General features: G+C 40.3%; 3 protein-coding genes across 3 annotated transcripts in view; 2 read left to right on the top strand and 1 right to left on the bottom strand.

Annotated features, from left to right (window-relative positions):
- Positions 1 to 24,813, bottom strand: part of LOC116571482 — an 83,619-nt gene that overhangs the window by 13,137 nt on the left and 45,669 nt on the right. The window contains exons 10-12 of the mRNA XM_032309453.1: positions 22,743 to 22,916; positions 6,902 to 7,321; positions 6,690 to 6,809 (exon numbers count right to left, since the gene is read on the bottom strand). Coding sequence (XP_032165344.1) covers positions 6,690 to 6,809; positions 6,902 to 7,321; positions 22,743 to 22,916 — 714 coding nt within the window. The remainder of the gene's footprint in view (positions 1 to 6,689; positions 6,810 to 6,901; positions 7,322 to 22,742; positions 22,917 to 24,813) is intronic.
- LOC116572152 (zinc finger protein 271) lies at positions 6,551 to 19,789 on the top strand. Its single transcript, XM_032310936.1, has 3 exons — positions 6,551 to 6,999; positions 7,649 to 7,867; positions 16,825 to 19,789. Exons 2-3 carry the CDS (start codon positions 7,768 to 7,770, stop codon positions 18,831 to 18,833), a joined length of 2,109 nt encoding a protein of 702 aa, XP_032166827.1. The 5' UTR covers positions 6,551 to 6,999; positions 7,649 to 7,767; the 3' UTR covers positions 18,834 to 19,789.
- LOC116572156 (40S ribosomal protein SA-like) lies at positions 22,311 to 23,194 on the top strand. Its single transcript, XM_032310943.1, has one exon. It carries the CDS (start codon positions 22,722 to 22,724, stop codon positions 23,148 to 23,150), a length of 429 nt encoding a protein of 142 aa, XP_032166834.1. The 5' UTR covers positions 22,311 to 22,721; the 3' UTR covers positions 23,151 to 23,194.

Here is a 24,813-nt window from a genome sequence, read left to right as displayed (position 1 = left end):
ACACTGTATATATTTCATTTCTAATAATGTTACATGGTATGATTAAACCAATACTCATTCATTCTATTATTGTTAAACATTATTGAAAGAGATATTTATATCTCTATCTATTTATATCTCTGACCACATTAATTTATTTTCAAATATTAGTAATTTCTTTTGAATATTAAACCAACTTACTAGGATAAATTCCATTGAGTTATAATATATAATTTTTTTACATATCAATGAAGTTAATTTTTAAAAATATTTTATTTATTTATTTGAGATAGAGAGTATGCACAAGCAACAGGGAGGGGCTAAGGGAGAGGAAGAAGCAGGCTCCCCACCAAGCAGGGAGCCTAACACAGAGCTCCATCCCAAGAAGCTGAGATCCTAACCTGAGCCAAAGGCAGGCACCTAACTGAGCCACCCAAGCACCCCTATATTAATGAAGTTAATTTGCTAATATTTCATTGAGGACTTTTGCATGTATATTGTTTTTTGTTTGTTTGTTTTGTTTTTAATATTTTATTTATTTGACAGAGAGAGATCACAACTAGGCAGAGAGGCAGGCAGAGAGAGGGGGAAAGCAGGCTCCCCACTAAGCAGGGAGCCCGATGCGGGGCTCGATCCCAGGACCCTGGAACCATGACCTGAGCTGAAGGCAGAGGCTTAACCCACTGAGCCACCCAGATGCCCTGCATCTATATTGTTAGAAATACTGGTCAGTAGCTGTCTTTTTCTGTGATGTCTTTGTCTGCTTTGGCATCAAATTAATTACTGGCCCTTCTGTTTTCTGGGAGAGATTGTGAAAGACTGGTATTCTTTTTTTTTTTTTTTTTAAAAGACTGGTATTCTTTAACTGTTCAACAGAATTTACTAGTGAAAGCATCTGAGCCTGCGATTTTCTTTGTTAGAAAACTTTTCATTACTAATTCAACTTCTTTACTTTTCATACATTTATTCATATTTTCTATTTCTTTTTCAGTCGCTTTTAAAAAAAAGATTTTATTTATTTATTTATTTGTCAGGGACAAAGAGAAAGCACAAGCAGGGGGAGAGGCAGGTAGAGGGAGAAGCAGGCTCCCCACTGAGCCAAGGAGCCCAAGGCAGGACTTGATCCCAGGACCCTGGATCATGACCTGAGCCGAAGACAGATGGCTAACTGACTGAGTTACCCAGGCGTCTGTCCATCAGTTACTTTTAGTAAATTTGTATTTTTCAAAGAATTTGTCCATGACGATTATGGTGTGTAATATGTTGGCATGAAGTTATTCATAGTATTCCCTTATATTCTTTTAAATTATTATAGAGTTGGTAGTGATGTCCCCTCTTTCTCTGCATATTAAAGGTTTGTCAATTTTTGTTCATATTTTCAAAGAACAAAATTTTGGTTTCATTGATATTTCTTTATTGTTTTTCTGTTTTCCATTTCATTCATAACTACTCTAATCATTATTACTCCTTTCCTTCTGCTTTTTTGTTTTTAAGTTTGCTGCCCATTTTCAGGCTTCTTAAGGTGGAAACTTAGGTTACTGATAAGAGATTTTCTTTTCTAATTTAGGCATTTTAAAGCTATAAGTGTTCCCCTAAGCACTACTTGGGTTGCATCTAATAAAATTGTTTATGTTGTGTTTCATTTTCTTTTTTTTTTAATTTATTTATTTTCAGAAAAACAGTATTCATTATTTTTTCACCACACCCAGTTGTGTTTCATTTTCATTCAGTTTAAAATATTTTCTAATTTCCTTTGTGATTTCTTCTTTGAACCATGGGTTATTTAGATATGGGCTATTTAACTTCCAAATATTTGTAGAGTTCCCAAATTATTCTGTGGCTCAATATGTCCCTTGGGCCAATGGAAGCCCCATCAGTCCCTCTCAGCTAAGGTGGCCCTGGTCTCTCAGCCCTGGACCAGCCTACTGGTCACCCCATTTCCTGCATGAAATTTCCCAGAAAGATTCCTTCATTTTGTTCTCTCTGTCCAGTTCAGTCCATACTGGCAGTGTTTCTGGTGATATAAGAGTCTCAAGAACCATGCTGGTGTCTGTGGATATCAAGGAGATCCACACAATTATATGCAGGGGTTCGTCTCAGATCCTTCCTGAATCACTGCACTTTATCACTGGTTTCCGTTGAGGTAGTTGGTTGGATCCATGAATTATACACCCAATCTATCCACCAAAATGTTGTCCAGCTCCATGGCCTTGTCTCCAGAGCAAGGATAGACTGAGAAATGATTCAGCCAAGTTTTTGCTACTTTACAAGTATCACCTTTTCTCCAGCTTTCAATAATGTTTTCTTCATTTCAGTCTGAGACCTCACCAATATATTTAATGCTCATTAGTCCTGGCAAAATTCTTTTCATGACAATATATGTATTCTCTAAGATGACAGAAAAGTTCTCTATTTTCCTTTTCACTTTCTTCCAAGCCCTTGCCAGAGTCACCTTTAACATCCATACCTTTACCAACAGTCTCTTCAAGGCAACCAGATATTTTCTGCCATGAGCCTCAAAACCCTTCCAAATTCTAGTCATTACTCAACTCCAAACCCACATCAGCATTTTTAGGTATTTGTTAAAGCAGCTCCTCACTTTTGGTACTACAGAGTGGCTTAATACAACAGAAATGTATACGCTCACAGTTTGGAGGTTACAAATCCAAAAATCAAGATGCTGGCAGAACCATCCTCTTTCTGAAGACCCTGAGGTTCACACCTGTCTCTTAACTTCCAGTAATTGCTGGCAATCTTTGGTGTTCTTTGCCTTGTAGATGCATCACTTTAATGACTACCTCCACATTCACATGGTGTCCTTTCCTCTCCCTGAGTCTCCTTTGTCTCTGAATTTACCTCTTCTTATAAAGACACCAGTTGTTGGGTTAGGGCCTACCTTAATCAAGTATGATCTCATCTTAACTTGATTATATCTGCAAAGATCCTATTTCCAAATAAAGTCACATTCATAGGTACCACAGGTTAGGACTTGAACATATCTTTTGGGAGAACACAATTCAACCCACAACAATGTGTTAAGTACAGACCAAGAGTTTAAATGACTGTGACTTGGTTTTGAAGTTGAAGACTTTTCAAACTGATGCCAATGACCTCACTGATTGAATATAAAAGAAATAATCTGATTTGAATTCAACTCTAGAGGTCCTGAAGAATTCTGGTGTTTGGGATATAAGCCTACTCATCTCTGTCAAAGTCAACCTTAGGAACTGATACTATTGGCCATTATTTTGCTTTCTGAATCTCAGTTTTTAGCCCTTGTTCTTCTTCTTCTTTCTTTTTTTTTAAGATTTTATTTATTTATTTGAGAGAGAGAAACAGCGAGCAAGTGAGTGAGGCAGAGAACACAAGCAGGAGCGAGGGGCAGAGGGAGAGGCAGACTTCTTGCTGAGCAGATCCCAGGACTCCAGCATCATGATCTGAGCGGTAAGCAGCAGCTTAATAGACTGAGCCACCCAGGCATCCCAGCATTTGTTCTATTTTTAAAAAGACACAGTCAACTGGACATGCATATTAATATTTCAAAGTTGTTGTGTTGTCCATAATTTAGACGTGCCATTCAAAATCAAACAGCAGCAGCCTACATATAAATATTTATTTGATCAAAAGGAATGTTAAATTTTTCATTTGGCTTCACACTTTGGATTTATTTCCCTTTTTTACCTGGACCTGGGAATTGATTTTTAGATTGAAGTTCATTCTTTGTGAAGTTTAACTATCAAGGGAAATTAATTTCTAATACAATATAATACATGATAAGCAATACAGGATAAGAAGTAGGTCTTTAAGTCCAACTTTGTGAGGAAGAGGTCTATAGTTTTTTGTTTTTTTTTTTTTAAGATTTTATTTATTTACTTGAGAGAGAAAGAGTGAGAGAGAGAGAACATGAGCGGGGAGAGTGTCAGAGAGAGAAGCAGACTCCCTGCTGAGCAGGGAGTCGATGTGGGACTCGATCCTGGAACCCCAGGATCATGACCTGAACTGAAGGCAGTCGCTTAACCAGCTGAGCCACCCAGGTGCCCCTGTTTTTTGTTTGTTTTTTAAGATTTTATTTATTTATTTGACAAAGAGAGAGAGACTGCAAGTAGGCAGAGAGGCAGGCAGAGAGAGAGAGGGGGAAGCAGGCTCCCCGCTGAGAGCAGAGAGCCCAATGCGGGGCTCAATCCCAGGACCCTGAGATCATAGCCTAAGTCAAAGAAAGAGGCTTAACCCACTGAGCCACCCAGGTGCCCCAGAGGTCTGTAGTTTTTATCATATTCTCAAAGTAGTTACATTACCCCCCAAAAGATGAAGAACCACTGCTATAGAATCAATGTATAAATCAGACATTTGTTAGTTTGGCCTAGTTTCCCCCAAGAGGAAATGGAATAGGAAATGAAAATCAGGTAGAATATTGGCAGGTGACCTATCACTTTCATTCTGGAGAATCTCTTATCTTTTCCCATGCCCATATTATCACTCCTGATCTCTCTGGAAACCTTTGAATTCCTTTACCTTACCGAGAGGAACGCCTTCAGTGTCAGCTGGTGTGGACCACAGCTGGGTCTCTGGTTGTTCTGGCCGACTGATCAAACAGATTCCAAGCTGGCTTCTCAGCTTGGAGAATGCAACATCTTCGGTAAAACTCCACAAAGCCACAAATCTAGCACAATCTGAAAAAAAGTGTGATTTCCTTGGTTAAACACTCAGAAAATCCACAGTCACATCATCACTTCCAGGTAAAAAGTGAACAAAAGCCTCACCTTTGTACATAAGAATTAACCTCTGGTTACATTTCTCATTCTCTTTTACTCAACACCTGTTTAAAGTAGTATACCAGCTATGGCATTCTCATACACTGTTGGTGGGAATGCGAAATGGCTCAGCCACTCTGACAAATAGAGTAGCGGTTTCTCAAAACGTTAAACATACAGCTACCATGAGAGAGAAAAAAGTACATGTCCATATAAAGTCTTGGACAACAATGTTCATAGCAGCTTGATTTGTAATAGTAAAAAAACTGCAAATAACCCAAACTCCCATCAACTCGTGAGTGGTTAAACAAATTGTGATATATATATAGCTAATGAAATATTATTCAGGAAAAAAAAAAGGCAACGGACAGTTGATAGACAACCGAGATACAGATAAATCTCAAAATAATAATGCTCAGTGGGGGCGCCTGGGTGGCTCAGTGGGTTAAAGCCTCTGCCTTTGGCTCAAGTCATGATCCCAGGGTCCTGGGATGGAGCCCCACATTGGGCTCTCTGCTCAGCAGGGAGTCTGCTCCCCACCCCCCCACGCCTGCTTGTGATCTCTGTCGAATAAATAAATAAATAATCATTTAAAAATAATAATAAAAATAATGCCTAGTGAAAGAAGTCTGACGAAAAAAAGACTGCATTCTGTATGATTCCATTTAAATAAGTCTCTAAAACATGCAAACTAACAAACTAACCTCTAGTAACACAAAGCAGAACAGTGGTTGGGAGCTTTGGGAAGAGGGAGGAGATACAAAAGGTACAGAAAACTTCTGAACTTGTTGGATGCATTCATTATTTTGATTGTGGTGATGGTTTCACAATTATGTGCATATGCAAAACTTATCAAATTATATACTCTAATATTTGCTTATTATTCTATGTCTGTTATATCACAGTGAAGCTGTTTTGCCTTCTTTCTAACATATCTTCACTCCATTCTTGGGAGGCTGGACCCACTCCATTCTTGATATTCCATACAAGGAATATCAGAGTCTCATTTATACATCTCTAAGATTTCATATATCAGAAGAGTGTCTTGGGCTGGGACACAAAGCCCTCTACTTCCACCTCAGCCATCATTTCAGCCAGCCACCACTTTCTCAAACCTGTACCTCTCCCCAACATCTTATATGTCTCAATCCTTCTCCTAACTCCCCCTGTACTTCCCAAGAAATATCCAAGGACACAACAATATCCTTTCCTACCCCAATGTGCACCCTGCTCCTCCAAATTTCAGATCCTTCTCACCTTGATCCTTTAGCCACAATAAGGATTGCACTGGCAAGCAAATTGTTTAGTTTCTATTTTGTTCATTTCTGATCTTGTCTTTATCAACGTCCTTCCTTCTACTGGTTTTGAGTTTTGTTTGTTCTTTTTCTAGCTCCTTCAGGTGTATTTTTTGGTTGGTTTATTTGTGATTTTTCTTGCTTCTTGAAGTAGGCAGGTATTTTATAAACCTCCCTCTTAGAACAGCTTTTGATGCATCCTAAAGATTTTGGGGCTGTTGTGTTTTCATTTTCATATGTCTCCATGGTTTTCTTTGTTTTTCTGTTTTTTTGTTTTTTGTTTTTAATTTCCTCTTAAGCAAACTGTTTAAAAAAGACCCCTATGGCCTTCCGTGATGGCAAAGTACATCAAAATCCAGCTTCCCGGCAAGTCAGGAATTAATTCGTAGGGCAATGGTTCTCAAAGTGTGGTCCAGAGCCAACAGCAGCAGTACCTATGATCCTGAGTTCTAGGTTCACTCTAGGGGTGGGGCCCAGTAAAAATTTTTAATAAGGCTTCCGGGTGATTTGGAGGCACACCACTGTTCTAGGGGAAAAAACCAGAGACGACAGGAAGAAAGTTAGAATGGAAGCACACCAGCGAGTATGAATAGGAGGTGGCGTGGGGATTTTAAAAGAGAGAGAGATATTAAGGAAGAACTCATTATGTAGTCAGAAAACCTACCCTGCCCCAGAGAGCTTTCCCGAAAGATGTTTCGACATTCACGTCAAGAACCGGCAGGTACGGCAGCAAGGGACCTGTCGCTGGCTGACCAGGTCGCTCGCTACAGCGGGACTGGATCAGCTACGCGGGTGTTCAGGGGTTAAATCTCCTCAACCCGCCCCCAGCCTGCCGCCGACCCCTTGCGCCTGCGCCGGGGCGGGCGCCCCTCGCGCCATAGAGCTGAACAATCCTCCCAGTTTCCTAGAGTGGACGCGGCGATGGCGGTTTCGCAGCGCGTGGGGCTTGACAGGGACCTGAAGGACACGTCGAGGTATGGGTGATGTAAGGTCATGGGAGCCAGGGGACCTCGGGTGATCTCGCCTCCTGGGCTGCCTTGCGGCACCGCCAGGAAACCCTGTGGGGTTTCTGCAGTCTGTAGAGAGTCCCGGCCGCGCGGGTCGCCCCCAGGCGCTGCTCCTGGGGCGGTGGGTCCTCGGCCTAATGTGCTTTGGGTACCCGGGCAGCGCCTCCGCGGCCTTGGGTTCAACCGAATGAACACCGGAAACTTTGGGGACATGTGGAATCAGGAAGGGGGGTGCATCCTCGCAGATCCGCAGAGCGTGCGGGGGAAAAGCAGCCTGAATATGCGAGCGCTGGGAAAAGGGAAGGAGGGAAAGCGGGATAATGATGGTGACCAGTAGTGCCGGGGCGGTATAGGAGAGGCAGCGAATAGAGCGTTAACCGCCGAAACAGAATTTTACAATATCCTCCCCTGCCTTCTCTTCCCAGTTACATTCTTATTTCAGGAGCCTTTACCGCCAGTTATGTTTGAAGGTCCCTAGTCTTGGATGGAGACTGCACGTCCAAAATGGTTTTTGTCCGAGCCTCATCACGAGGGAGGAAGCCTAATAAATTCTCGGAGAAAACCACTTGGAAATTAAATGAGATTTTGTTTTCTCCTTCACTTCTCTTATATCTAGAGGATGTTTCTCCGAAATTATATCTCCGGTCTCCACGATGATTGCCTTCCAAGCCCAGGGGTACCCCGTTGCCTCCAGGTTTCAGACTCCTATGCGGACAAGAAAAGCTTACTGAGGAAATGGTAATTCTCCAGTTGCTCCCCGAGGTGCCAAGCGTCCAGTTACAGCCCATGGAGATCCACTTTAATTATGAGTCTCAAGAACACCACCTTCTGTCAGGTGAGAAGCAGTGCATTCTACCTTTCGTAGGCGGTTCAGGTGGTGGGGAGGGTTGTTAATGGTGCGGTGTTAGTGTCTTCCAGGCTATCGGTATTCTTCGTTCCCTATCCCTCACTATATTAGGCGGTATCATGTCTTGAGTGCTACAAGCCCAGTCACATAGCTTTATTGTGAATTCTGGCAGTCAGATTCTCATGGAGTTCCCTCCTCTTCTTAAGTTCCCAGTTGCCCATTTTCCCCCTTATAATCACTTTCTCACCGGTCTGTCAGTGTTTGATATTTTCCCTTTAAAATCTTATCAAGTCATCTTTTTCAAGTACGGATTGGGCTAATTAAAAGTTTGGTTGGAGTCTGACACCCTGGATTCAAATACTAGCTTTGTCATGTACTAGCTTCAGTAAATTACTTGCGTTTTCTTTTTTTTTTTTTTTTTTAAACGATTCTGCTTTCTGCTTCCTCATTTTATAAGTATTTAGTAACTCATACCTTGGAGGTTATTTTGAGGGTTGTGTCTATTGCTCCATAATAAAGGACCCCAAAATTTAGTGACCTTAAACATCAGACATTTTTATTTATTTATTTTTAATTATTATTATTTTTTTTACATCAGACATTTTTAAACCATGCTATTTTCTTATGGTTCTGTAGGTCCTCAACTTGGGCTGGTTTCAGCCGGCAGTTTTTTCTCCTGGTTTCGTCTGGGATCACTTGTGCAGTCATCTAGTGGCTCAACTAGGGCCAGGGTCTGAGTATCAGCCATATATGTCTGGCTGTTGGTGCTGGTCATGGCTGGGGTCACCCACCTGTAGCTGTCCAGCCCACTCTTTCTCACGGGGCAGACAGTTTTCCATACGGAGAGAGGGAAAGCCTTGGGATGCATAAGCACTTTTCTAACTTATGTTTGTGTTATATAGACGTTCCAGAGTCATTGTGGAAAAGAACTACACAAGGATGTAGTTATTTGGAGATAGGGTTTGTTGGGATCCCTTACTACTATAACAAACACCACAAGCACTAATAATATTACATTATATAAAGTTCTGCACACAGACCAGACTGTTAGTAAATTCTTTATAAGTGGTAGGCACTGTTATTTTTAGTTAGATAATTTTAATCCCATTCTTTTTTTTTTTAATCAGTTTGACAGACAGAGATCACAAGTAAGGAGACAGGCAGGCAGAGAGAGAGGAAGGGAAGCAGGCTCCCTGCTGAGCAGAGAGCCCAATTTGGGGCTCTATCCCAGGACCCTGAGATCATGACCTGAGCTGAAGGCAGAGGCTTTAACCCACTGAGCCACCCAGGCCCCTCTTTAATCCCATTCTTATTCAGGTGTTCTGCAGGGTCTCATTTTCACATCATATTTTGCTATTTTCTGATTTTGGTCCTCTCATTTTGCTTGTGAAATTTTACTGTCTTTTTCTTTTTTTTTTTATACTCCAGATCTTCTGCCTCTTTATAGTTTTGAGTATTTTTATTTTGTTTTGTTTCTCTCTTCTATATTTAGAACTTGTCTTTCCTTAAGAATCTATTGTAAGGCATCTAGCTCTCATTTTTCATGAGAATTACTACAGAATTGGGTCTCCTTCTTGCAGTTTTATATAAATTTACATATTGCATGTGTTTGTGTCTCTTAGAGTGTGTGTGAAAGAACATTTTTTTACTATAGAATAATATAATTATACTAAAGTACATTTATAAAATACAGAAAGACACAAAACAGGGAATTTAAATAACATACAGCTCCACCATCTAAAGATAGTCACTGGAATGCCTGGGGGGCTCAGTTGGCTAAGCAACTACGTTCGGCTCAGGTCATGACCCTAGAGTCCTGGGATCAAGTCCCACATTGGGCTCCTTGTGCTCAGCTGGGAGCTTGCTTCCCTCTCTGCCTCTTCCTGCTTGTGCTTGCTCTCTCTCTGTCTCTGACAAATAAATAAATAAAATCTTCAAAAAAATAGGGGTGCCTGGGTGGCTCAGTGGGTTAAAGCCTCTGCCTTCGGCTCAGGTCATGGTCCCAGGGTCCTGGGATCAAGCCCCGCATCGGGCTCTCTGCTCAGCGGGGAGCCTGCTTCCTCTTCTCTCTCTCTCTGCCTGCCTCTCTGCTTACTTGTAATCTCTGCCTGTTAAATAAATAAATAAATAGGGGTTTTGGGCGCCTGGGTGGCTCAGTGGGTTAAGCTGCTGCCTTCGGCTCAGGTCATGATCTCAGGGTCCTGGGATCGAGTCCCGCATCGGGCTCTCTGCTCAGCAGGGAGCCTGCTTCCTCCTCTCTGCCTGCCTCTCTGCCTACTTGTGTTCTCTGTCAAATAAATAAATAAAATCTTTAAAAATAAATAAATAAATAAATAAATAATCTTTAAAAATAAAAAAGATAGTCACTACTAACAATGTGTCCTTCTAATAAGTAATCACCTATTCAACAAATATTTATTGTTGATAAATGTTTATTTGTTAATCAGAATATAGCTTATTAATTATTGCTGACCATATAATATGGTTAGTTATTGAGGGGCTACTCTTATCCTGTTCTAAGTGCTGGGCATATAGCAGTGAACTGAACAGAAAAGCCTTTGCCCTCAAGGAGCTTACAGTCTGGTGGGGGAAATAGGAAATAAATAAATACATGGTAGAACATCAGATAGTGGTAATGGTTACAAAGAAAATATACCAGGATATATCAGTCAGGATTCTAGCAGGAAACAGATGGTTCATTCAAATTGGTAATTCAACATTTCATGAAGAAGATGGGCAGGATTACAGAAATTAATAAGGGTTAGAGTACAGCTTTGGGACCAAAAAAATAAGCAGTTACTACCCTTAGGCCTAGTGTTACAAAGGGAGAGACTGATTACCAGATCCTGGAGAGTATAGCTGTAGGGTAGAGCTCCCCAGTAGGAGCCATAGCCTTTGCTAAAAGAAGCACAGTCACTTGCAACTCCTGGCCCAGCAAGAAGGGAGTCAGGATGTAGAGTGAAGAACTCATCCTGGTTTCCCCTGGGATTTAGCACTGAAAGTCCTATATCCCAAGATCCCCATCTGTTTTGGACAAACCAGGATAGTTGGTCATTCTACAGTTCTCCTCCTACTTTGGGCCAAATCTAATTGCAAGCCAGAGGACACAAAATCCCAAGTGCTGCAGTCCATAAATTAGTATCAGCCTCTTGGAGCACAGAGAAACATGAACAGTAGACCTAGAGGGGCAAAAGGAGAATATCCCATTACAGTCCACCCCTTTTAACCTATTATATTTACTTTTGTCCTTTGTTTGGTTTATCATGTTCCTAACAGAGAAAACAGTCTCTTAAGCTTCTGCTTCACAGGTTGACTTGTAATTAAATTATACCACCCCCCCCCCACCAAAACGTGAAACTTCACTGCCATTGATGCTCCTCATATTAGGTAGTGAGGTAAAGGGGGTGAAGACATAATTAACTTAAAATCACTGCTGCAGGTTTTACTATTCATAAAGCCAAAACTGATAATCATAACATCTTTTTTCATCACCCATTCTATGTTGTCTCTACCCTCTGTCAGGATCTCAGTGGCAGACTTCTTTACCTAGTTTAGTAACATAAACCTTTCTTCCTGGATGATCTGAGTCTTTGATGATCTTGTCTCTTCCATGTTATTTCAGTGTACCATTGATTGGGCCTTTAGACAGGAGAGAACTAGGAAGCACCCGCATTGAATTACCTGATTTCCACGCCTTTTTTTCCTTGCCCTTGTTATATAGCAGCAGCCAACCCCCAGTATCAATTGGTATCAGTCATCCCAGCCAGCAGAGCAACCCTTTCTCTTGCCAGTTGGTTCAGCAGCATGAGGAACCCAAATGGCCAGGAGACAGTCTCAGCTTCAGATTTAACAAAATCATGACTTTGTTCCATGGTAGACCTATTTCTTCTTTGAGAACCAGAACCCCAAACTCACCAAGCCCAAGATTATGGGGATAGGAATTAAAAATTATCTGGGGGCACCTGGGTGGCCATTTAGTTGATTGTCCGACTCTTAATTTCATTTCAGGTTGTAATCTCAGGGTCATGGGGTTAAGCCTCACATCAGGTTCCCTGCTCAGTGGGGAGTCTGCTTATTTCCCTCTCTGTGTGCCCCCACCCACGTGTGCATGCACACTCATGTGCTCTCTCAAATCTTTAAGAATATAAATATAATACAATCCATGATATGAATGGATTATTAGTTATATAGTGAAAGGAGACATTTTACTACTCCTCTACCCTTGGCTCCTATGCTCAGGTACTCTGGCCATAGATAAGACAACACTGTTTATTCTCCTCTGGTTTAAGGCACATATTGCATCCTGTAGGACAGCACCCCAAGATTAGGGTGTTGTTGCCTAGCCTGGTACCGTAACTGAGCCTTCAGTAAATCATTCCACTATTATTGGAATCCACTTACTTCTGGATGATGGGACGTGTGGTAAGACCCGTGAATTACATGTGTGTGAGCTTATTGCTGTACTTTTTTCCCTGTAAAACTACTCCTCTGGAGGTATTATTGTATAGAATCCCATGGTAATAAATAAAGCATTCTCTTAGGTCAGTGCACATTTGTATTTGGACTATATATTTAGTCCTTTGAAAACAAATTTTTGCCCTCTTCATGATAGAAGGAGCCACGTCTGATGAATCTGCCCCCTAGTTGTGGGCTCGTTCCTCTCCGGAGAATTGTACCATGTTAGGGGCTCAGGGTTGGTCCCAGCAGTTGGCTGCATGGCTATATAGCTGTGATAATAGGCATATCAGCCTTGTAAGTAGACACCCATATTGTTGAGCCCACACATAGCTTCCATGACCACTTTGTACATGAATCCATTGGGCAAACATTAGTAAAAAAGCTGACTGATATTCACAACGTGGATCACCATGTCCATCTGATTGAGAGGCTTCTTTCAAGTGGATGCCCTTTGGTGAGTATTCACACAGAACACAAATACATTCATTCTTTGCCCATTGTAGGAGGTCTGTTATAATTTTCTTCTATAATCCTTATATCTGATCTTCCAGGCTTGTTCTTTTAGCTACCTAACTAACCAATAACCCATTAGTCATTATCCATGAATCAGTACAGATGTGTATCTTAGGCTCTGTTGCCTTCCATGAAAGTGGACAGCCAGGTGTATACCTGAAATTCTGTCTAATGGGAGGATTTGCCTTTACCAGTATGTTTCAGGTCACTTCAGAGTCAAGGTGTAAGTGAAAGATTCGTTTTCTGCTAGTGTCCACACACTGAGCAGACCCATCTATAACTCAGTTCTATACATTTTCCTCCTCTGTTAACTGATAAGAGGGAATTCCCATTAGGCCATGAATATTGGCTAATAAGGAGGGGATTCGTGGAGCAAAAGGAAACCCACATCACTAGCACATGGAATTTGTCTTCCATCCTTGCTTTTATAATGGAATGCTGGTCTGTATGTCTAGTTTTAGGATTTGGTGGGTCAACTGGGTAGCTCACATTGATCAGCTTGTAATAGTCATTTAGTGTTCTGTGGTGAAGCATTAAGTCTTATTAGTGCCCAAGAGCAAGCCAGCATCTGTTTTTCACTTAGAAAATTGATGGCAGAAGAGAATATGGCCTTACTCCGGTGTAGTTCTCTTCTGGAGGCTTGCAGAAGCCTTAATACAGCATCCCTGACTACGGCAGACATTTCTTACTATTGGTTATCTGGGTTAATAAAGTCATGTGATAGGACAGCTTACATTGCAACCTGGACCCATGCAAAGCCTTTTTTTAAATTTTGAGTCAGGGTACTAATATTGGTCATTTCAGCACATTCGACTGTGATATCTGTTGTCTCAAAAATGCAGAGCTCTCCAAGTATTGTGTCTTTCTGAGGTGGTAACAGTTGGTTAGAGATATAAGGGAAGTGAGAAAACAAGCCACATGGCTATCTGAGAGAAGAGTGTTTTAGGCACAGGGACCAGCAAATGCCAGAGGCCCTTTAATGTAGCAGGAACAGTGTCAGTTTGGGGTAGACAGGAAACGGGAATGAAATGAGAGCAGAGAGAGAAAGGACGGGATGGAACCTTCTGAGCCATAGTAAGGACACAGAATTTATTCCCAGTGTAATAGGAAACCACTGGAACATTTTGTGCATGATAATAACATATAAAGATTACTCTGGAGATGCCTGGGTGGCTCAGTCAGTTAAACATCTGCCTTTTGGCTCGTGTCATGATTCCATGTTCCTGGGATGGAGTCCTGCATCAGACTCCTTGCTCAGCCAGGAGCCTGCTTCTCCCTCTCCCTGCCACTCCCCCTGCTTGTGTGCCTTCTTGCTATCTTTCTCTCTCTCTGACAAATGAATAAATTAAAAAAAAAAAATTTAAAGTATACTGTGTTATGGAGAGTAGGGGAAAGGTAAGTTAGAAGAAAAATGTTTTAAGAAGAGAGTAATCAATTATGTCAGATAAATACAGAAGAAGATTGAGAATTGACCATCAGATTTGTTAAGATAGAGCTTATTAGGGATTCTGATAAGTGCAGTTTTGATGGAGTTAAGGAGATAAAAGCCTGATTGCAGTGAGTTAAAAAAAAGGATAGACTTAATATTGGTTAGCATATAGAGCAGTGTGAACTCAAACTCAAAAATAAGACCCAGCAATTCTGGTCCTAAGTTTATGTAACCTGGAGAAACACTTGAATATGTGCATAAAGATAAATGTAGCAGCAGATTCATATGAGCCTTGTTTGAAATAAAAAATATTACTGTCCATTGAAGGAGAATGGCTAAATAAATTGAGGTATATGTCACACTATGGTAGTGAACATAAGTAGACTGCAGTTAAACGATTGATATGGATGAATTTTCCAAACATAATGTTGAGCAAAAAAAAATACAAAAAAACAAATCATAGAATATATGTGATATAATTCCATAAATGTGTATAGTTCAAAAACATGCTTTATTTGTCTGCTAGGGCTCCCATAACAAAGTATCACAAACTGTGTGGCTTAAACTGCAATTTATTTTCTCACAGTTCTGTGCCTTAACTTTTGTCATCTGTGCTTTGCTTTCTTCTAGAAGTGTTATAGTTTTAGTTTTTATGTTTATGTTTATATTAAATTTCTAGTTAATTTTTGTATATAGCATAAGAAAAGATGGTTAATTTATGTTACTGTTACAGCTGAAAAGATATAACAATATCTTTTGTTTGAAAAAGACTATCCTTTCACCATTGATTTTCTTAGCAACTTTGTTGACAATCAGTTTTACATAAATGTTTGGATCTATTTATGGACTCAGTCTTTTTCCATTAGGGGATATGCTTGTCCTTATGCAGTCCCATACTGCTTTGATTACTATAGCCTTATAATAAAGCTTGAAATCTGGTAGTGTAACTTCTTTAATTTTGTTCTTCTTTTCCAAAATTGTTTAGACTCTTCTGTGCCTTTCTACATAAAGTTTAGAATCAGTTTGTCAATTTCTCTGAAAAAATACTGCTGAGGTTTTGATTGGAGTTGCATTGAACCTATAGCAAAGTTTGGGAAGAAATCCACCATCTTAACAATATTAAATCTTCCTCTCCATAAGTGATGACATATATTTCTGTTTATTATGTCTTCTTTAACTTCTCTTAGCAGTGTTTTGTAGTGTTCATTATAAACATATACACGTATTTTGTTGAATTGTTTTTAAATATTTTATTTTTGGTGTAATTAAAAACGTTTTTAATTTTAGGCTCTAATTTTTCATGGGTAGTATACTAAAATACAGTTGGGTTTTGTATGTTATTCTAATAAACTCATGTATGAATTCTAATAATTTTTTTTTTAAGATTTTATTTATTTATTTATTTATTTATTTGACAGACCACGATCACAAGTAGGCAGAGGCAGGCAGAGAGAGAGTGGGGAAAGCAGGTCCCCCACTGAGCAGAGAGCCCCATGTGGGGCTCAATCCCAGGGCCCCAGGATCATGACCTGAGCTGAAGGCAGAGGCTTTAACCCACTGAGCCACCCAGGTGCCCCTCTAATAACTTTTTTGAGATACTTTAGAATTTTCTTTTTTTTTTTTTTTAAAGATTTTATTTATTTATTTGACAGAGAGAGATCACAAGTAGGCAGAGAGGCAGGCAGAAAGGGAGGAGGAAGCAGGCTCCCTGCTGAGCAGAGAGCCGGATGCGGGACTCGAGCCCAGGACCCTGAATCAGGACCTGAGCCGAAGGCAGCGGCCCAACCCACTGAGCCACCCAGGCGCCCCTAGAATTTTCTATATACATGATTGTATAGTCTGCAAGTGAAGACAGTTTGACTTTTTTCTTGTTTGTATCTCTCATTTATTTTTCATGTCTTTTTTTTTTTTAAGATTTTATTTATTTATTTGACAGATAGAGGTCACAAGTAGGCAAAGAGGCAGGCAGAGAGAGAGGGGGAAGCAGGCTCCCCGCTGAGCAGAGAGCCCGAAGCGGGGCTCGATCCCAGGACCCTGAGATCATGACCTGAGCCGAAGGCAGCGGCTTAACCCACTGAGCCACCCAGGCACCCCTATTTTTCATGTCTTGTTGCATTGGCTAGTAATACTAAACAGAGCTTGCCTTAACCCCCAATAGTAGCCTCTGATCAGGCTGGTTGGTGCTCTTCCCAGTGACAGCCAGGCTGCCACTGCTGCCTTCTCTCTCTCCTTCTCCGCTGTCCCTCAAGAACTCTTTCATATTGCTTACCTTACTTATGTTAATAAGTTGCTTGTGTATTAGTTTTAATTTAGTCAGAACTTTCATAATTACTCTGACTAGGTTTCAGTATTCCCAGATCTCCTGTGACAAACATATGCAGGACATATCTGGTAAACCATTTCAATACATGGTTCTTATGATCCATTACTTATTGATTCTTCCTAATTGCTCTTTCAGAGGATAATTTTCAGTGTTTTAGAGCACTCTTATATTGTGATATACAGTATGAAGAATACATTCCATTTGGATTTTTTATTGTTCTAGGTGGTGAGACTAAGACCAAGATTGGAGAGGTGACTTCAGAGGAGGAAATTACAACAAAAATTGAACCATTGCCTGAGGAGTCTGGCAGCCCCAGAGATGATGTCCTCCAGGATTCTGAATGCAGAGGATTTTGTGAATTTGGGGATAAATTAAATGAGAAGGATCAAAATTTCTTTAAAAGAAGACAGCATAACTGTGATGAATGTGGGCAAAGCTTTGCTTGGAGTACAGGCCTTATTAGGCATCGAAGAACCCATTGGGAGAAACCCTATGAATGTGATAAGTGTGGAAAGGCTTTTAGTGTGAGCTCAGCTCTGGTTCTGCATCAGAGAATTCATACTGGAGAGAAACCCTATCCTTGTACTTGGTGCATTAAAAGTTTCAGTCGGAGCTCAGACCTTATTAAACATCAAAGAGTCCACACTGGTGAAAAACCATATAAATGTGATGAATGTGGGAAAGCCTTCAGTCAGAGTTCTGATCTCATCATCCATCAGAGAATCCATACAGGAGAAAAACCCTATCAGTGCAGTCACTGTAGTAAAAGTTTTAGCCAGCGCTCAGATCTGGTTAAGCATCAGAGAATCCATACTGGAGAGAAGCCTTATACATGTAACCAGTGTAACAAACATTTTAGTCAGAGTTCTGATGTTATAAAACATCAAAGAATCCACACTGGGGAGAAACCATATAAATGTGATGTGTGTGGAAAAGCCTTCAGTCAGAGCTCAGATCTTATTCTGCATCAGAGAATTCACACTGGGGAGAAACCATATCCATGTAATCAGTGTAACAAAAGTTTCAGTCAAAACTCAGATCTTATTAAACATCGAAGGATCCACACTGGAGAGAAACCCTATAAATGTAATGAATGTGGTAAAGCTTTTAATCAGAGCTCAGTACTTATTCTGCATCAGAGAATTCACACTGGAGAGAAACCCTATCCATGTAATCAGTGTAGCAAAACCTTCAGTAGACTTTCAGATCTCATGAATCATCAGAGAATTCACACTGGAGAGAAACCTTACCCATGTAGCCAGTGCAGCAAAATGTTTAGTCGAAGATCAGACCTTGTTAAACATCATAGAATTCATACAGGGGAGAAGCCCTATGAATGCGATGAGTGTGGGAAAACCTTTAGTCAGAGCTCAAATCTTATTCTCCATCAGAGAATCCACACTGGAGAGAAACCCTATCCATGCAGTGATTGTACTAAAAGTTTTAGTCGTCGTTCAGACCTCGTTAAACATCAAAGAATACACACTGGAGAGAAGCCGTATGCATGTAACCAGTGCAATAAAAGTTTCAGTCAAAGCTCAGACCTCACCAAACATCAGAGAGTGCACTCTGGGGAAAAGCCGTATCATTGTGATCATTGTGAGAAAGCCTTCAGCCAGAGTTCTGACCTAATTCTTCATCAGAGAATTCACACAGGAGAAAAACCATACCCATGCACACAGTGCAGCAAAAGTTTCAGCCAGAACTCAGACCTTATCAAACACCAGAGAATCCACACTGGGGAAAAACCCTATCAATGTCCCGAGTGTGGAAAGGCTTTTAGTCAGTGCTCAGCTCTTATCCTACATCAGAGAATCCACACTGGAGAAAAACCATATTCATGTGATCAGTGTGGTAAAAACTTTAGTCGGCGCTCTGATCTCATTAACCATCAAAGAATCCACGCTGGTGAAGAGCCATGTAAATGTGATGCATGTGGGAAAGCCTTCGGCACATGCTCTGAGCTTACTGAACACCAGGGAATCCACACTGGGGAGAGACCCCACATGTGTGTCCAGTGCAACAGAAGTTTTAGCCAGCTCTCTGAGCTTATTAATCATGAGACAGTCCATTCTGAGGAAGACAGGCTAAGTGTGATAAATGTGGGAAAACCTTCAGAGTATTCACAGATTTTATTTCATACCAGAGACACTATACCAGAAAAAAATGTTAGGAATGCTATTGATTATGAAAATGGTTTTAATCAGTGCTCAACTCTTGTGCTACATTAAAAGGAAACACACTGGACAGAAAACACCAAGTTCTACAATGAAAGTTTAACTGAGAGCTCAGACATTACTAAACTTAAGAAAGATTCTGAGTTCCATGAGTAATTGAGAAAACCTTCAATATGAATAAATATTACTGAATGTCAGCAACAATGGAAAGAAATTTCTGTCTGTTATAATGAAAAAACAAGCCTCTGGTCTTTTATTCAAATACAATCTACAAGGGGAGAGTTTTATCATTATAAGAAATGAATAACAATATTAATGCAGAACCTTATCAGATACTGTAAAGATCAGTGTGATGGGGTGTGCAGTCAGCTCAGAAGGAAATGTATTAGTGTCATTATCTCAAACCTTTAGTGAGCCCTAATTATTACATATCAGAGAAGTTACATTAGAGCATGTGGGGGAAAACTTAAACCCCTTCTACATCTTAATTAGCATTCACTCATAATCGGCATGCCACTTACCACCTGACAACAGAGAGTCCTACCTTATGCTCACATTACTTAATCTGTCTTAAATTCCCTGTGTGTGAACATGCTATGATATTCTGGTATTAAACTTGTTAACTACATAATTCCAGTGCCCTATTTTCTCAAAAATTTTTTTCTTTGCCCTAGTTTCGGTTTTCCTAAAGAGTAGGAATTTTCAGGTTCCTGCAATAGGGACAGAAAATATGGACTTATTTTGCTTTCAATAATGCAGCCCATAGACCAGTGGTTTGAAATCATTTCTTCCATATTACCATTTAATCACAGTTTCTTAAATATGAGACAATTTTTTTAAATTCCATATGTCAGAGTCTAGCACTATGTCATCTATAGATAAACAAAAATGAGAGCTGAAGTAGTGCCCACATGACTAATTTGTATACCATATTCTGTCTAAAAATAAAGACGTCGATTTTTTTCAAGTGGCAACATTTATCAGACTGGTTTTGATTTCTGATATACATATGATAATAGGCTACTATATGCAAAGTTTTTAACTGAAAAATAGAAACTTATTTAAGAATAAAAATTTAAAATTGTTTTTCTAGTATTAACCATTTGTTAAGATTCCACTGCTATACGCTGAATATTCCCTATAATCCTCCAGTTACTATATCACTTTAATAGTTATTGTTATCTACAATGTGCAAGGCATTTTTTTAAGGTTTTGTGGTATACACAGAGAATATACAAAGCATATGTGATAAAGTCTGATGTATAAAGAAAACACATGGCTCAATACAATCGTAGAGGTAGATAAGATGCTTATAAGAGGAAGTAGGGTTCAATTCTAATTGGAAAGAAAGTTTGGGGAGCTCCAGAGATTTGAGTTTTGAAGGATGGGATTAGAGGCATAGAGTCAGGAAGGGAGTAGTCAACAAAGTCACAGAAGCAAGAGGGTGTAAGAAATGTGGAGTATGTGCTTAGTCATTAATTCATTCAATACACATTCAGTGTCAGGCACTACTGAGTACTACTCAAGGGGATAGGAAGGGTTCCTGCCCTTACACTCAAGTGTTTTTGCAAATAATGACTAAAACATGTACTTAAGAGGGTGAGAATAAGGTGGAAATCAAAATGAAGTACGAGAAAAGACTGCTAAGGAGTATGATGCTAAATGAGCAGGCACTTCAACTTTCTGGCATTTAGTATCACGTAAAATGGAAGAGTACTAGTTATAACAGGATTGAGTTTCATATTTCTGTATTTGTTCTCAAGATAGTGGAAAGCCATTGAGATCTTTGAACCAAGGAATGGTATGATCATCTTACTGCCTTGGGAAGAGTAAAATCAAATGGGGAAGGGGCAGAAAGAAAAACTTTTGAAGTCTGGAAATAAAAGCATGAGGGTCATAAGCAGAAGAGCTAAGAGGCATTGACATGACAGTAAGTTGAGAAGAGAATAGGAAAAGGTATAATTAATAGCTTTATTCTTTGGGGGATTTAAAAAGTGAAGAAATAGGATGATGAAATTTGTATCAAGTTTACCCCTCTCTCCTGAGGATAAATTTTAAGAGCCAACTGCTTACTGCACATTTCTACCAACTGCTTCCTACACACCCTCATGATATCTTCCTGAATTCCCTATCCTGGCTAAGCACCTTGCTGTACAGCCATCCTGCACTCTCCACTTCCCCAAGTTTTCTAAATCCACTTGCTCACTAGGTTTTAGAAACGAGTTACAAAAGTAACACTACATATATATAAATATTATTTTTATTTTTATTTTTTTTAAAGATTTTATTTATTTTATTTGACAGACAGAGACCACAAGTAGCCAGAGAGGCAGGCAGAGAGAGAGGAGGAAGCAGCCCGATGCGGGACTCAATCCCAGGACCCCGAGATCACGACCTGAGCCGAAGGCAGCGGCTTAACCCACTGAGCCACCCAGGCGCCCTAAATATGATTTTTAAAAGTCTGACAATAACAAGTGTTGAGAAGGAACATGGTAGATCAGTAGTTGTATTACACCAGTAATTACGTTACATATAAATGAACTTTGAGAAAAATTCTTGCATTTCTTATAGTTTATAGGGTACTTGCTCAAGCAAGACCCACTGTAAGAGCAAGGATCCAGGGAATTCAAAATTAAAGTATGGAAAAAGATACTCCGTTAAAACACTAACCAAAAGAAAGCTGTTAATCACTGTACCAATATTAGACAAGAAGTAGACCTTAAAACCGAAGGCTTACTATAGATAAAAGTGGACATTTTTATTGATAAAAGAGTCAGTTTACCAAGAAAATACAAATATTCCAAAGTAGATACATCTAATAATTTTGCTTCGAAGTATATAAAGCTATAATTGACAGCAAAACTAAAATGAGAAAGAAAGTCTTCCACAATCCTAGTGGAAGACTTCCCCACAGCTCTCTCAGTAAACAAGCAGAAAAAAAAATGTTTAAGAATATAGTACATGTGGACATACAGGATATGTTAATAAAATGACCTACTTAACATACAGAAAACAGTGCAACCAACACTGGCAGAAAACTCCTTTTGGGTGTACAAAGAACATTTACCATAGCTGACCATGTGCTGGTTTGTAAAGCAAGCCTCAGCAAATTCATCAGACTGAAATAATTTAGTATAGTGCTGTCCAATAGAACTTAATAGGTTCTTGTCAGTAGCGTTCAGTACAGTAATCACATAGTTAATAGTCACTAGCCACATGTGGCTACTGAGCCCTTAAAATGTGGCTAATGTGACTGATGAACAACATTTTATTTAATTCTAATTAATTTAAATAGTCACATCTGGTTAGTGGCTACCACATTGGACAGGAAGACTTAGCATATGTTTTCAGACAACAATAAAATTAGCTAGAAATCAGTAACACACACACACTAAAAAATAAATTCCCAAATGTTTAGAAATCAAGACAATTTAAATCACCTATAGGTAAAAGAAGTAAGCATAGTGGAAATTTGGAAGGTATCTTTGTCTGGATAATAGTAAAAATTGTGGGAAAGAACTAAAGCCCTGATTAAAGAGAAATTTATGGCATTCAGTGCCTATATTAGGAAAGACAGGGCTACAATTCACTGATTTAAATATCCATTGCGAGAAGTTAGAAAAAGAATAGTAAGTAGATCTAAAGAAAGAATGTAGAGAGAGGTTCATACAGTGCTGTTCTGGGTTCCCATCGTAGCTTAAAGGGAAATTTTCACAATGTCCAGAATATTTGATGTTCTCCAAATGAAGGAAGAGGGTGTTCTCAAATTCCTCGCAGCGGGAACCCACTCAGGTGGTACCAACTTGACTTCTAAGTGGAATAGTACATCTACAAAAGGAAAAGTGATGGCATCTTTAGCATAAATTTGGAGAGAACCAAGGAGTAGCCTCTGTTGGCAGCTCAGGCCATTGTTGCCATAGAAACCCAACTGATGTCAGGGTCATGATCTTCAGGAATACTGGCCAACGAGTTGTGCGGAAGTTTGCTGCCGTCCTTGGACCCCCCACTATGGCTGGCCGCTTCACTTCGAGAGCCTTCATTAACCAGATCCAGGGAGTGTTCCAGGAACAAAGACTTCTGGTGGTTACTGCTGCCAGGGCTGACCACCGGCCTCTCACAGACGTGTCTGGTGTTGACCTGCCCACCACAGCCATGGTAGAGCAACCCATCTGCTGTACGTGGACATCGCCATCCCATAGGCAAGGGAGCTCACTCAGTGGGTCTGATGTGGAGGGTGCCACCCAGGGAGGTCTGCGCATGCGTGGCACCAGGTCCTGGGTACAACTAGAGGAGGTCCTCCCAGACCTCTCCTTCCACAGAGATTCTGAAGAGATTGTAGGGCAGAGCAGACCGCTGCTGAAAAGGCTGTGACCACAGAGGAATTTCAGAGTGAACGGACGGCTCCGGCTCCTGGATTTACCACTCCTCAGCCTGAGGTCACAGACCGCTCTGAAGGCGTGCGGGTGACCTCCGTGCCTTGTCAGCAGATCCCTCCTGAAGGGTGGTCTGCGGTTCCCACTGCTCAGGTCCCTGAATGGAGAGGAATGACTAACTCTTGAGTGGCTTTAAGCTGTTCTTCCACAGACCATTAAACAGAAAATGGAAATGTGGTCGACAGACAATACACGGTTTCTTTAAAAAAAAAAAAAAAAAAGAAAAGAAAAGAAAAGAAAAAAGAAATGAAAGAAATTGTAGAGCATGAATTAATGAAACGGAAAACAAATATTTTGGTTCAGCTTTTGAAAGAAATAAAATTGAGAATGCCCCAGCAAAACTGATCAAGAAAAAAAAGAGAGAGAGAGAGAAAGAGAGAGAAGTACCGTCTATCAGTGTAAGGAGCACAAACGTGGCCATCAATGCACATCTACAGCTGTTAGAGAGAGAATATAAAGGATACGACTAATAATTTCATCAAAAATTTTGAAATGTTATCCCATATTAGTTCAAGAAGAAATATAAAATTTAAACAATTTGGGGTCTACTAAGGAAATTGTAATTTAAATTTTTCTTATAAAGAATAGTCCAGGCCAGATACCACAGTGAGGAATACTTCCACATGTTAAAGTAAGAAGTAAACCAATCTTCCACAGTCTCTTCAAGGTAATAGTGATGGGTCCGTAATCAAAGGAGCGAGACTGATACAAAGCGAAAGTCAAGTAAAACTTTATTTCGCACCAAGCATCGAGAATCAAACTGACTGTTGGGGGCCGCCTCTTACAGAGAGGGCGACCCCTCCCTGCCTTACAGACTACCTTTTAAAAGGCAAAGGCTATGTGGTTGAGCCTGGCCACACACAGGTGGCCAATAAGATTATCACACACAGAGAAAGTTGCATAGTCATGCTAAGTCACACATGGGTGGCCAATTGAATTACAATTTACTCTATAGTAGATATTTGAACTAGCCTAGCACCGTGGTCAGAATTGGCACCCAAAAGGCGCCCAAAAGGCAGGGCCCACACTCCTTGGTAGCTAGGGAGACAGTATGCGCACTCCACAATTGGATGTCTCCACCTGGCCTGACCCGCTCTTGTGTTTGGACTCTGTTACCTGGGACTGGTCAACCATATTTTACTAGTTTCCCGGACTTGCTTTTAAGTAAGTTCCCCTGGAGGGGGGCAGGGTGGTGGTGGTGGCAGGGTCAGTTTAAGTTTTTTTACTGCGTAAACAACAAAATCACTGTTTAACCAGATGGAATTGCTCTGCCTAAATAGGCCCTTACAATAGCAAAAGATGGTACATTACCCAGCTAATTTTATGGAAGCTGTAGATTATGCTCTTTACAGAGCAAGATTTCATTCCTGGAATGAGACCAGGAGGACCCCAGCTTTTTCTAGATTTTCGCACTCCCTTCAGGCCTTTGATCACTCCAGCAGTCAGGGAGGTGCTGCTGAGCCCCCAGGGCATATTAAAAGGAGTATTTTTTTCAGACAGTTGGGATCCAGTTCTCTGACAGACAAAATCCATCTACAATATCATACAATATCACATTCCACTTCTCTAGGCAAAGGGTTTGTTACTTGTTTATAAACGTG

Source organism: Mustela erminea, chromosome 13 (genome assembly GCF_009829155.1).
Source record: "Mustela erminea isolate mMusErm1 chromosome 13, mMusErm1.Pri, whole genome shotgun sequence".
Classification (NCBI taxonomy): domain Eukaryota; kingdom Metazoa; phylum Chordata; class Mammalia; order Carnivora; family Mustelidae; genus Mustela; species Mustela erminea.
The sequence above is the reverse complement of the archived record's forward strand: the minus strand, read 5'-3'. Positions and strand labels throughout refer to the sequence as shown.

Coding starts and splice junctions, on each gene's coding strand:
- LOC116572152 (XM_032310936.1), top strand. CDS start 7,768: ATGGTAATTCTCCAGTTGCTCCCCGAGGTGCCAAGCGTCCAGTTACAG. Junction 7,868..16,824: donor AGAACACCACCTTCTGTCAG/GTGAGAAGCAGT, acceptor TTATTGTTCTAG/GTGGTGAGACTAAGACCAAG.
- LOC116572156 (XM_032310943.1), top strand. CDS start 22,722: ATGATCTTCAGGAATACTGGCCAACGAGTTGTGCGGAAGTTTGCTGCC.